Genomic DNA, 13,388 nt, shown 5'->3' with positions numbered 1-13,388 from the left:
TTTCAAACTAGTGGACCCATCTAAATCTTTATTGATTTTCTTTGTAATGCGGTAGCAAATTTCATTTCCACTTTTACTTTTTTAGGTCCTTTTTCACCATACCTCGGCCTTAAAGTAAGTAATTATGTGTTTTCAATAAAACGTTGTAATCAGAATGCTATTTCTGCTGTCTGCTGGAGTAAAGGCGGAGAGGGGGGATTCAGACCACGACGTGGAACCTTAAGAAAGTGGGCCACGGAGAAAGCAGCAATAGAAGGTCTGTGCACAGACAGGATATTTTACAGGGCACACGTTATCTTCTTAACCTGTCTAAGGAGCAAAGCTCCAAGAGGATTTGTGGTCACAGACATCTGCAGCCTACCGGAACAAGACCTCGTGCTTGCCGGACCTTTTAGAATAGTCGAGACCTTTATATCCAGGAACCTTTTGATTTATTCAAAGGCTATACCTGTGCTGATCCCACAAGAACAAGTTTATAAATCTGAGCGATGCGGTTTGGATATATATTTCCTACGTTGTGCTCGTCCTGCCGTCACACAATGACTGGGCCTATTCAGGAATGGTTTCATATCTTTGACGCCGCTGGCTTATCTCTGTTTTTGCAATCATCAGTTTGCAAACCGCGTTCACCTTTGGGAACCATCTCGAAGAAGGTTTTTGTCTTTTGCCTTTTAAAGGGTGAGAAAGGGGACTCTGGCGCAACGGGTCAAAAAGGAGAGAAGGGAGAGTCGGGCAGCGGGTTGTTCTTGTCACATTCCCCCGGGCCTCCAGGCCCCGTCGGACCTCACGGGAGACCTGGGCCAGTGGTGAGTACTTTCAAAATTCTTATCCTCAATGTCGCTGAGTAAAATGTACATTGTGACAGAACTCAACAATATTAAACGCCTCGTACCTGTGACGTAACCTTCATTGTCATAGCACGGAGACAGCCGCTTGACCCATCAAGTCTGGGATGGCACTGTCTACATGAGCATCTTTTAGAGAGAATGTATGGATTCTAAGCCAACATTTCGAGCCACTGTAATTTTCTTTCCAATCCCCTCTTTAACTGTTCTTTGTTTTCTTTATGTTTGTATCTTCTAGCAATCATCTTGTAGACCAAATAGTTAGAACCATTGAACATTACAGCACAGAAACAGGCCTTTTGCCCCTTCTTGGCTGTACCAAACTATTTTTCTGCCTAGTCCCACTGACCTGCACTTGGACCATATCCCTCCACACCCCTCTCAACCATGAACCCGTCCAAGTTTTTCTTAAATGTTAAAAGTGACCCCGCATTTACCACTTCATCCGGCAGCTCATTCCACACTCCCACCACTCTCTCTGTGTGAAGAAACCCCCCACTAATATTCCCTTTAAACTTTTCTCCTTTCACCCTTAACCCATGTGCTCTAGTTTTTTTCCTCCCCTATCCTCAGTGGAAAAAGCCTGCTTGCATTCACTCGACCTATACCCATCATAATTTTACACAACGTTATCAAATCTCCCCTCGTTCTTCTACGCTCCAGGGAACAAAGTCCTAACCTATTCAACCTTTCTCTGTAACTCTGTTTCTTAAGTCCCGGCAACATCCTTGTCTGTACCTTCTCTGCACTCTTTCAACCTTATTAATATCATTCCTGTAATCAGGTGACCAAAACTGCACACAATATTCTAAATTCGGCCTTATCAATGTCTTATACAACCTCACCATAACATTCCAACTCTTATACTCTGATTTATAAAGGCCAATGTTTGAAAAGCACTCTTTATGACCCTATCTACCTGTGACGCCACTTTTAGGGAATTACGTGTCCTTATTCCCAGATCCCTCTGTTCAATTACACTCTTCAGTGTCCTACCATTTACCGTGTATGTTCTACCTCGGTTTGTCCTTCCAAAGTGCAATACCTCACGCTTGTCCTCACTTTTTACCTTTTAATAATCTTTTGGAATCTCAGTCGGATCACCTCTTTGCCTTCTCAGAGCCACCCTTCATAACTGTAATGTTCAAATCCCTGTTAACATTCAAACGAATCAGCTCTGCAACCTTTTCATAGAACATAGAACACTACAGCACAAACAGGCCCTTCGGCCCACAAGTTGCACCGATCACATCCATACCTACCAAGCCATAGAACTATCTGTAGCTCCCAATCCCATTAGATCCCATATACTCATCCAGAAGTCTTTTAAAAGACCCCAGCGAGTTCGCCTCTACCACCACCGACGGCAGCCGATTCCACTCACTCACCACCCTCTGAGTGAAAAACTTACCCCTAACATCTCCTCTGTACCTGCTCCCCAGCACCTTAACCCGTGTCCTCTCGTAGCGACCATTTCAGCCCTGGGAAAGAGCCTCTGAGAATCCACACTATCTATTCCCCTCAACATTTTATAAACCTCTATCAGGTTGCCTCTCAACCTTTGTCTCTCCAGGGAGGAGAGTCCCAGCTCCCTCAACCTATCCTCATAAGGCATGCCACCCAATCCAGGCAACATCCTTGTAAATCTCCTCTGCACCCTCTCAATAGCTTCCATATCCTTCCTGTAGTGAGGCGACCAGAACTGCGCACAGTACTCCAAGTGGGGTCTGACAAGGGTCTTATAAAGCTGCAGCATTACCTCCCGACTCCTAAACTCAATCTCTCGATTAATGAAGGCCAGTGCACCATACGCCTTCTTGACCACATTGTCCACCTGCGAGGCCAATTTAAGAGTCCTGTGGACCCCGACCCCAAAGTCCTTCTGCCCTTCAACACGGCTAAGACTCCTACCCTTGATATTGTACTCCTTCATCCCGTTGGTCCTGCCAAAATGGACCACTACACATTTATCCGCGTTGAAGTCCATCTGCCACTTCTCCGTCCAGTCTTGCATCCTATCTATGTCCCGCTGCAACTTCTGACATCCCTCCAGACTATCCACAACACCACCGACCTTCATACAGTCGACGAACTTACTAACCCATCCCTCCACTTCCTCATCTAGGTCATTTATGAAAATGACAAACAGCAAGGGTCCTAGAACAGATCCCTGGGGCACTCCACTGGTGACTGACCTCCACGCAGAAAAAGACCCATCCACAACCACTCTCTGCCTTCTGCAGGCAAGCCAGTTCTGGATCCACAAGGCCAAAGGCCCTTGGATCCCATGCCCTCTCACCTTCTCAAGAAGTCTTGCACAGGGGACCTTATCAAACGCCTTGCTGAAGTCCACGTAAACCACGTCTACTGCTCTTCCTTCATCAATGCGTTCAGTCACGTTTTCAAAGAACTCAACTAGGCTCGTAAGGCACGACCTGTCCTTGACAAAGCCGTGCTGACTATTCCTGATCATTCTAAACTTCTCTAAACGCTCATAAATCTTGTCCCTCAGAATCCTCTCCATCACCTTACCGACCACTGAGGTCAGAGTCTCCGGTCGGTAATTTCCCGGGCTATCCCTGTTCCCTTTCTTGAAAATAGGAACCACATCCACAATCCTCTGGAACCTCTCCCGTCTCCATCGACGACGCAAAGATCACCGCCAGGGGCTCTGCAATCACTTCCCTCACCTCCCACAGTAACCTGGGGTACATCCCATCCGGTCCCGGTTGCTTTGTTGTCCTTCCTATAACGAGGTACATATCGTACACAATCGTCCAACTGCAGCCTGCTTATAAATCTCAGGCAAATTCAATATTACCGAACACAACAAAATACCTTAGGCGCGGCAAATGTAAAACTTAAGAAAATGGAAAAGGCTAGAAACATCGAGGAAGTAACACAACTTCTTTGGAGCAACAGAACCCAGCCAACACCTACATCCATACTGCCTTCTCCCACTGTCCTCAGGAAATATTAAATACTGAATTGGCAGCTGCTTTGTCTGTTTTTTAACAGATTCTCCTCAGCCTAAACGCTCAGCATTTTTTTTTCTGTTTTTATTCTGGACGGGATTTTAGACCCTCGTTCAGGCGCCACTGGGAATTCTTGCCTGAGATTAACAGAGGTTTCTGTTGTTAGACCCTCACCTGCTCCAATTCTGGGTGGGCGAGCTGTAGGGTTCCAGACGTTAATGTATTGTTGGTGTCTAAAATTTAAAAAAACGTAAGTTGCGTTTCTCTTTTTCTGAGCTTATTTTGTGGGCGGCACGGTAGCACAGTGGTTAGCACTGCTGCTTCACAGCCCCAGGGTCCTGGGTTCGATTCCCGGCTCGGGTCACTGTCTGTGTGGAGTTTGCACATTCTCCTCGTGTCTGCCTGGGTTTCCTCCGGGTACTCCGGTTTCCTCCCACAGTCCAAAGATGTGCGGGTTAGGTGGATTGGCCATGCTAAGAAATTGCCCCTTAGTGTCCAGGGATGTGTAGGTTAGAGGGGATTAGTGGGTATAATATGTAGGGATATGGGGATAGGGCCTGGGTGGGATTGTGTTCAGCGCAGACTCGATGGGCCGAAGGGCCTCTTTCTGCACTGTAGGATTCTACGATTCTGTGTCGATTTGCTCTGCGAGTTTTATTGACCTACGTTCCTGCACACACCAGTATCCTTTCCCAATGAATCTCTTACCATTTCACAGATGTGCCTGCTTACAAAATACATTGCTTCATATTTCTCTAAACTGCCACAGGACCATAAAATACCGCCCCCTATTCCAGCAATGGACCATGCCTCACAATTTAAATATACTAACCTAACTGTAACTGTGATATATAATGTTTAAATTCTTAACTGTGTTTAGAAATCACTAAGAGACTGTGATGGAGGGGTATGTGATGTGCTGTTTCTGTATGATGTGGGAGCTGGTTAACCCCAGGGTCCTTCCCAGTGAGCATGTCTGCAGTAAGTGCTGGCTGCTGGAAGAGATCCAGCTCCAAGTAGATGAGCTGAACTCTGAGCTTCAGACACTGAGGCTCATCAGGGGGAGGGAGTGTAACCTGGATAATGGGGTACAAGAGAGATTCACACCCCCTAGACTGGCTAACTCTGAGGGTCAGGAACAAGAGGGTGCTGCTGAGGGGAGGAAGGGTGGGAGGAAGGAGTGGGGAGGAAGGGTGGGAGGAAGGAGGGGGGAGTGGGGAGGAAGGAGGGGGAGACCCAAAGGCCTCAGCCTCTCAATCTGCACAACAGGTTTGAGGTTCTTGCTCCCAGTGTGGACAAGGACGAGGGCTGTAAGGTTGACGAGCAAACTGCCCACAGTACAGTGGTGCAGACACAGGACAAAGAGGAAGAAGTAAAGAGGGATGTAGTGCTAATCGGGGATAGTGTGGTTAGGGGTATAGACACTGTCCTTTGTCACAATGATAAAGAATACAGAAGGGTGTGTTGTCTGCCTGGTGCTCGGGTCCGGGATGTCTCATCCGGGCTGCAGAGGAACCTGGAATGGGAGGGTGAGAATCCGGTCGTTGTGGTACATGTGGGTGCCAATGATATAGGCAAAATGGGGACTGAGGATCTGGGGAGGGAGTATGAAAAGCTGGGAATGAAATTAAAAAGCAGAACCGACAAGGTGGTTATCTCTGGATTACTACCTGAACCGAGTGCAGATGGGCGTAGGGTAAATAGGATTAAAGAGACAAATGGGTGGCTCAGGGATTGGTGTGGGAGGAATGGGTTTGAACTTATGGGGCATTGGCACCAGTATTGGGGCAGGTGGGACCTGTTCGGGCGGGATGGGGTTGATCCAAACCGTGCTGGGACCAGAGTCCTGGCGAATTGTATAACAAGGACTGTAGGTACAACATAAGAACATAAGAAATAGGAGCAGGAGTAGGCCAACTAGCCCTTCGAGCCTGCCCCGCCATTCAATAAGATCATGGCTGATCTGTCGCTGCTCAGTTCCACATTCCCGCCCTCTCCCCATAACCCTTAATCCCCTCTCTTATCAAAAACCCATCAACCCGCGTCTTAAAAATATTTAGCGAGGCAGCCTCCACCACTTCAACGGGCAGAGAATTCAAGAGATTCACCACCCTTTGAGTGAAGAAGTTCCTCCTCAACTCCGTTCTAAACCGCCCCCCCCCCTTTACCTTGAGGCTGTGCCCCCTAGTCCTACTGTCTTTTTTGAGCGGGAAGAGTCTCTCCACCTCTATCCTATCCATCCCATTCATCATCTTATACGTCTCAATGAGATCTCCCCTCATTCTTCTAAACTCTAACGAGTACAAGCCTAATCTATTCAGCCTCTCCTCATAGCTCAACCCCCTCAACTCCGGTATCAGCCTAGTAAACCTCCTCTGCACTCCCTCCAATGCCAAAATATCCTTGCGTAAGTATGGCGCCCAAAACTGCACACAGTACTCCAGCTGCGGCCTCACCAATGCCCTATACAGCCGCAGCAAGACCTCCCTACTTTTATATTCAATCCCCCTCGCTATGAAGGCCAGCATCCCATTCGCCTTCCTGACCACCTGCTGCACCTGCAAGCTGGGTTTTTGCGACTCATGCACAAGGACCCCGAGGTCCCTCTGCATCGTCGCCTGCTGCAGTTTTTCGCCACGTAAGTAATAATCCTTCCTACCATTATTCCTACCAAAGTGGACCACCTCGCACTTGCCGACATTAAATTCCATTTGCCATTTCCTGGCCCATTTGCCCAGCCTATCTAGATCCTTCTGTAGACTCTCCACACCCTCCGCACAATTTGCCTTTCCACTAATTTTGGTGTCATCAGCAAATTTCGACACCCTACACTCGGTTCCCTCCTCCAGATCATCTATATAAATGGTAAATAGCTGAGGCCCCAGCACCGACCCCTGGGGCACTCCACTAGTCACCAACCGCCAATCCGAATAGCACCCATTGACCCCCACTCTCTGCCTCCTATTTGACAACCAATCCTCTATCCACGCTAACACCCTACCCCCAACTCCATGCCCCCTGACCTTCTGCAATAACCTCTTGTGAGGTACCTTGTCAAACGCCTTCTGAAAATCCAGAAAGACCACATCCACCGGCTCTCCTCTATCCACTGCCCTAGACACATCCTCATAGAACTCCAGTAAATTTGTCAGGCACGACTTCCCCTTAACGAAACCGTGCTGCGTCTGCCCTATCAAGCAATTCCCTTCAAGATGCCTCGCAATTTCCTCCTTGATGACGGATTGTAACATTTTACCTATGGGGGTGGGGGGGCTAGAAATTGCAATATCTAAAGTAAAAGAGAGGGTACGGGCGCGGGAAAATGTTGAGGATGTCCCAATAATAAAGGGAGTAGGGGGCGTGAGTATGGTTGGTAGCGTTCCTTCAATAGGGTCGAGATAAAGGCTGGTATAAAAACACTATCTGAATGCACGAAGCATTCGGAACACAGTGGATGAGCTGGTGGCGCAGATGTTTTGGTGTTTGAACAGAGGGGAGTACGATAGGATGAGAGAGGAATTGGTGAATGTAGATTGGGGGCGCAGATTGGTCGGTAGGACTGCTGAGGAACAGTGGAGGATCTTTAAGGAGATCTTTTTCGGTACTCAGCAGAAATTTATTCCGATGGTAAAGGAGGATCGTAGGAGAAGGGATAACCAGCCGTGGTTATCGAAGGAAATAAAGGAAAGTATTAAATGAAAAGCTGATGCGTTCAGAGTGGCTAAAAGTAGCGGGCGATTAGAAGGTTGGGAAAGGTTTAAAAATCAACAAAGAATGACTAAGAAGTTGATAAAGAAAGGAAGGATAGACTACGAAGCTAAACTAGCACTAAATATAAAAAAGGACAGTAAGAGTTTTTACAAATATATAAAGAGGAGGATGCTGGCTGGGGTGAATGTTGGACCCTTAGAGGATGAGAGGGGGGATTTAGCGGTGGGAGATGAGGAAATGGCTGAGGCCTTGAATAAGTTTTTTGCCTCGGTCTTCACGGAGGAGGATACAAATAGTTTGCCGGGTATTAAAGATAGAAGGATGGTAGGAGTTGAGGGCCTGAATGCGATTACTGTCACTAGAGAGTTAGTGCTTGATAGACTGGCGGGGCTGATGGTGGACAAGTCCCCAGGACCGGATGGAATGCATCCCAGGGTTCTGAAGGAAACGGCAGAGGTGACAGTTGACCCCTTGGTGATTATTTACCAAACTTTGCTGGATTCCGGGGAGGTGCCGGAAGATTGGAAAACAGCTAATGTTACGCCGCTGTTTCAAAAAGGTAGCAGGCAAGAGGCAAGGAATTATAGGCCGGTGAGTTTAACGTCTGTAGTTGGAAAAATGCTTGAATCCGTCATCAAAGAAGAAATAGCGAGGCACCTGCAAAGGAACGGTTTGATAGAGCAGACGCAGCACGGATTCGTTAAGAGGAAGTCGCGTTTGACGAATTTATTGGATTTCTAGACAGAGGGGAACCGGTGGATGTGGTGTTTCTCGATTTTCAAAAGGTGTTTGATAAGGTGCCTCAAAAGGTTGCTACAGAAGGTTAGAGTGCACGGAGTTGGGGGTAAGGTGTTAGCGTGGATCGAGGATTGGCTGTCTAATAGGAGGCAGAGAGTGGGGGTCAACGGGTGCTATTCTGATCAGCGGTTGGTGACTAGTGGGGTGCCCCAGGGATTGGTGCTGGGGCCTCAGCTATTTACCATTTATATAGATGATCTGGAGGAGGGGGCTGAGTGTAGGGTAACGAAATTTGCTGACGACACGAAGATGAGTGGAAAAGCAAATTGCGCAGAGAGTGTGGAAAGTCTGCAGAGGGATCTGGATAGGCTGAGCGAGTGGGTGAGGACCTGGCAGATGGAGTACAATGTTAGTAAGTGTGAGGTTATCCGCTTTGGCAGGAATAATACTAGGAGGGATTACTATTTAAAGGGCGAAAAGCTGCAGCATGCTACGGTGCAGAGACCTGGGGGTCCTTGTGCACGAATCGCAAAAACCCAGTCTGCAGGTGCAGCAGGTGATCAGGAAGGCGAATGGGATGCTGGCCTTCATAGCGAGGGGGATAGAATATAAAAGCAGGGAGGTCTTGCTGCAACTGTACAGGGTACTGGTGAGGCCGCAGCTGGAGTACTGTGTGCAGTTTTGGTCACTGCACTTGCGCAAGGATATTTTGGCCTTGGAGGGAGTGCAGAGGAGGTTCACTAGGCTGATACCGGAGATGAGGGGGTTGGACTATGAAGAGAGACTAAATAGACTGGGTGTGTACTCGTTGGAGTTTAGAAGGCTGAGGGGGGATCTTATAGAGACGTATAAGATAATGAAGGGGATGGATAGGGTAGAGGTGGAGAGATTCTTCCTGCTCAGAAAGAACAGCAGGACTAGAGGGCACAGCCTCAAGATAAGGGGGGGGGGACAGTTTTGAACAGAGTTGAGGAGGAACTTCTTCACTCAAAGGGTGGTGAATCTCTGGAATTCTCTGCCCGTTGAAGTGGTGGAGGCTACCTCGTTGAATATATTTAAGTCACGGGTAGATAGGTTTCTGATAGACAGGGGAATTAAGGGTTATGGGGAGAAAGCGGGAAAGTGGAACTGATCCACTTCAGGTCAGCCATGATCTTATTGAATGGCGGGGCAGGCTCGAAGGGCTAGATGGCCGACTCCTGCTCCTATTTCTTATGTTGTAATATAAGCCCATAAAACCCTCCCACGTCGAAGAATCCATCCACTATTCGAGCCCATTATCTGAGGGATGAGGGGAACAGAACGAAAAGCTGGAAAGATGATGAATTTGTTCAGCGTGTTCCACGTTCCTCCTGTACACAGGGACCCAAGGGCGATTCCATTGTCGGACCAATGGGGCCACCAGGAATACCTGGCCCTCCAGGGCCTCCTGGGTACGGGATTGTGGGTCCACGAGGTCGTCCTGGACCCCCCGGACCTCCAGGAATGCCAGGAGTCTTTGGATCAGGTGAGCCCACACTGAAGTATCGCAATTATCGGAATTAAAGATTCGAAACCTTCTCGAAGGCACAGGAGGCTTTGCATGCCAGCCAGTTTAGTCCACTGTAAACGCTGAGATGTTTTAAAACACCAGTTGAACTCCTTGTTGCAACACCGCACTGTCTGTTAGTGTTTACTCTGCTTGCAGCACAGGTCTAAGTAGCTGTCATTTACGTTGTCCAACTTCACTCAGTGAGCTGCAAACCATACAAGGACCAAACTGTAACTAAAAATCAGAGCACTTTCCTACGCTCTATCCATTGATGTCTCTTTTTAACATCCACAGGCGATTCGGTCCGCCCTGTTGTCCAACAAGGGGCGTACACGCGGTGGGTCGTGCGAGGGCTGCTCTCGGACATTGCTTCAAGTGTTGCCACGTGATTCACGTCGTTCGTGTACACTTAAACTGGACCAATTCACGGGCCACACGACAGCTCAGTGACTATCACCGTTTGCTGTGCAGTTACAGGGACCCGGGCCGGATTTCCGGCTTGGATCAACGTCTGCGGGAGTTTGCACATTCTCCCCATGCTGACGTGGGTTTTCTCCGGGTGCTCCGGTTTCTTCCCAAAAACGTGCTTTTAGGCTGATCGGTGTCAGTAAATCGTCCCTAAATTGGATCTCCCTGAATCTGGCGCACGTATAATTCCCTAAATTTGCACCCCTTCTATTATGGAGTCCACTGGGGGGTAGACAAAAGTCGTAGGTCGGAGGAGGATCGGAACGAGGCACTCGGTGTTAAAATGGGCGGCGCTGGCTTGTAGGGCCGGAGGGCCTGTTTCCTGTGCTGTTCTTTGTTCTTTGTTCACACATTTCCAACAGGAAACCAATATTCACTTCTATTTATGGGTTCTACTCACTCGGCAGCTGTTGCACTTCCCGGACCCCCCGGACCGGCAGGACCACCTGGAGAAGGAGGCGTCGGCAATGCAGTAAGTTAAAGGAGAAAGAACAAATAATGGTGAACGAATCAGTGCAGAAACTAACAGGGTGTGGAGGAATACACGATGTCTATGTATAAGAGTAACAGTCTATCGAAACGTAAAAATGGCACATTAACAGTACCCAGTGAGCATCGGGCAGTGTCACGGGAGCAGGGCCTGAAAGTGGTTGGGGGTGGCGGGGGGGGGGAGAGACATCGCACGCTCTGCAAATGTGATTGGCAGGGGGAGCACTGCAAACTTGATCGTCCGGTCCGTGCGGGCAATTGATCAGTCCCTGTGGGTAGTGGGGAGTGGGGGGGAATGTACAATCAATCAATCAATCGGTCCATGCAGGGTGTAGGAAATGAGCCTTGGGGGATGGGGGGACGGCTAGGGTTAGGGTTACATCTGAACGTGCGCAACTGTGCCCTCTGCTGGCTTTCAGTGAGCTTAGGCCCTGCCCCTACCCCTGCTGGCAGGAAACGGATCTTGCATTTTTTTTTCCCCCCCCAGAGAGGGAAGATTCAATTTTTAATTCTCCCAAAAAAAGGCACAATTCTCTCCTGTTTTCACGTTCATTCAGCACTTTGAATATTTTTGGTAAGATCGCCCTTCATGTTTTAGCCAATAGAATTATACCACACGCTTCAGCTTTTTTCATAATCAAACAAAAGTTATTATATATAAAATAAAGCAAATATCATGACGTTAACACTATAACTTACAGCTTAGGTATATTCAGGTTTACTTCTTACCCTAACAATTCTCTGATGAGACACATCGAACTTAGTTATTTCCTTCTATTGGGATCACCCAGAAGTATCTCACAGTCCTATGCAACATTTTCCTCAGCCCCAGCTATTGTCAGAGGTAAAACTTTAGTTTATTCTATCTTGATTGCGGAGGTCTCACTCCTTGATTCTGGTTATTTATTCAATATTTCCAAACGACTCTGTTTGTTCCTTTCTTTGCAGTGAAAGACTGTGAAGCCCATTGGAGATTCTCCCACTAGTCTAGAACTAGGCAATCTGCACAAAATTTATCTCAGATATAACATCTCAGAACGTGCACCCAGTCAATGATAAGTTAGTGTCTTACTCTGCTTGCAGCACAGGTCTAACTGTCATTTCAGTTGGCTAACTTCACTCAGTGAGCTGCAAACCACACAAGGGCCAAACTGTAACTACAAATCAGAGTTCTTTCCTACGCTCTATCCGTCTGCAGGAAGACTTTGCCTCAATCATTATCCCTCATTTATAATATGTCCAGCTTAGATATTTTTCAGCTTTCTCAGGGTGATCTTTTAATGTAATTCTATGTAATATTGTTAACAAGAAACCGAAAGGAAATAATCTTTAATCCTGTAAAGATTCTCTTTTTTTCTTTGATTTATCGTCACACGTATTGGGATACAGTGAAAAGTATTGTTTCTTGTGCCCAGTACAGACAAAGCATACCACTCAGGGGACAAGGAAAGGAGAGGAGGCAAAATATAGCGTTACGGTCATTGGAAAGAGTTTTTCCTGTCCCACCTGCCACGGGGGAGATTTTCTGGTTTTGGGACAAGCACATCCAGAGACTCCCACCCACAGAGTTTTATAGGGTTGGAGTACAGATTTAAAAGCAGAGAAAGGGAGTAAAGAATAGAATTAGGGGGTACACTGGGGACAGCTCGCAAGGAGTCACCTTGCCAACATAGTTCCTGCATCAGTTCCACCTCGCCAAATAATTTTGATTTACTGACAATGGGAACAGTGTCTAACTTTGTTTGTTTATTTCATTTTTGGAACAGGTGACAGTGTTCAGCAACATGGACCTAATGCACAAATCCACCCGTTCAGTGTCTGAAGGATCCTTGGGCTACATCACGGATCGGGGTGACCTTTACATCCGAGTTTACAACGGCTGGAAAAAGCTCCAGGTAAGCTTCGAATCTCAGTTCTAACCACAGTGGGAGAATGAGCGATCTGAGTTTGAAATAGTTTGTTTGTGGTCCTGTTGCCAGCTCGGTGATCTGATACCCGCTCCCGCTGACGAGCCAGTGCGTTCATTTAACACGATCGCAGTAAGTGAGAACCTCAAATTCGCACTTAGAGTCGAATTGAAACACGGGAACGCTCCCAGGTTTATCACTCACGCGTGTTTCTTTTTGTACATCAGGCACCAAACACATTCCCAGCGGTACACAATCAGAAACCAGCGGTAAGTTAAGTTGTTTATGTGTTAACGGTGCAGTTCAGAGTGAGGCTCATCAAGGGGAGAGAGGGTGCCATTGTCAATGGGGTGCAAGTGACATCCACCCCCCCCTAGACTGGCTAACTCTAAGGGTCAGGAACAAGAGGGGGCTGCTGAGTGGAGGAAGGAGGGTGGGGAGCGGATGCCTCAGCCTCTCAATGTGCATAACAGGTTTGAGGTTCTTGCTTCCAGTCTGGACGGGAACGAGGGAGGTGAGGTCGGTGAGCAAACTGCACACAGTACAGTGATGCAGACGCAGGACATAGGCAAAGAGAAGGTGAAAAGCAACGTAGTAGTAATTGGGGATAGTGGGGTTAAGGGTATTGACACTGTCCTTTGTCACAATGACAAAGTGCACAGAAGGGTGTGTTGTCTGCCTGGTGCTCGGGTCCGGGATGTCGCATCCGGGCTGCAGAGGAACC

General features: G+C 47.8%; 1 protein-coding gene across 1 annotated transcript in view; it reads left to right on the top strand.

The window, feature by feature from the left end:
• The window catches only part of LOC145346425 (collagen alpha-1(XV) chain-like), a 198,084-nt gene that overhangs the window by 166,206 nt on the left and 18,490 nt on the right, over positions 1-13,388 (top strand). Inside the window, exons 33-39 of the mRNA XM_080193599.1 lie at positions 86-114; positions 678-806; positions 9,632-9,776; positions 10,676-10,740; positions 12,524-12,652; positions 12,737-12,796; positions 12,892-12,933. Of these exons, the coding sequence (XP_080049725.1) occupies positions 86-114; positions 678-806; positions 9,632-9,776; positions 10,676-10,740; positions 12,524-12,652; positions 12,737-12,796; positions 12,892-12,933 (599 nt within the window). The remainder of the gene's footprint in view (positions 1-85; positions 115-677; positions 807-9,631; positions 9,777-10,675; positions 10,741-12,523; positions 12,653-12,736; positions 12,797-12,891; positions 12,934-13,388) is intronic.

The sequence above is a fragment of the Carcharhinus amblyrhynchos genome, chromosome 8 (genome assembly GCF_965287045.1).
Source record: "Carcharhinus amblyrhynchos chromosome 8, sCarAmb.v2.hapA, whole genome shotgun sequence".
NCBI classification, from domain to species: domain Eukaryota; kingdom Metazoa; phylum Chordata; class Chondrichthyes; order Carcharhiniformes; family Carcharhinidae; genus Carcharhinus; species Carcharhinus amblyrhynchos.
Note: the sequence above shows the minus strand (reverse complement) of the source record. Positions and strands in the feature narration are given on the sequence as shown.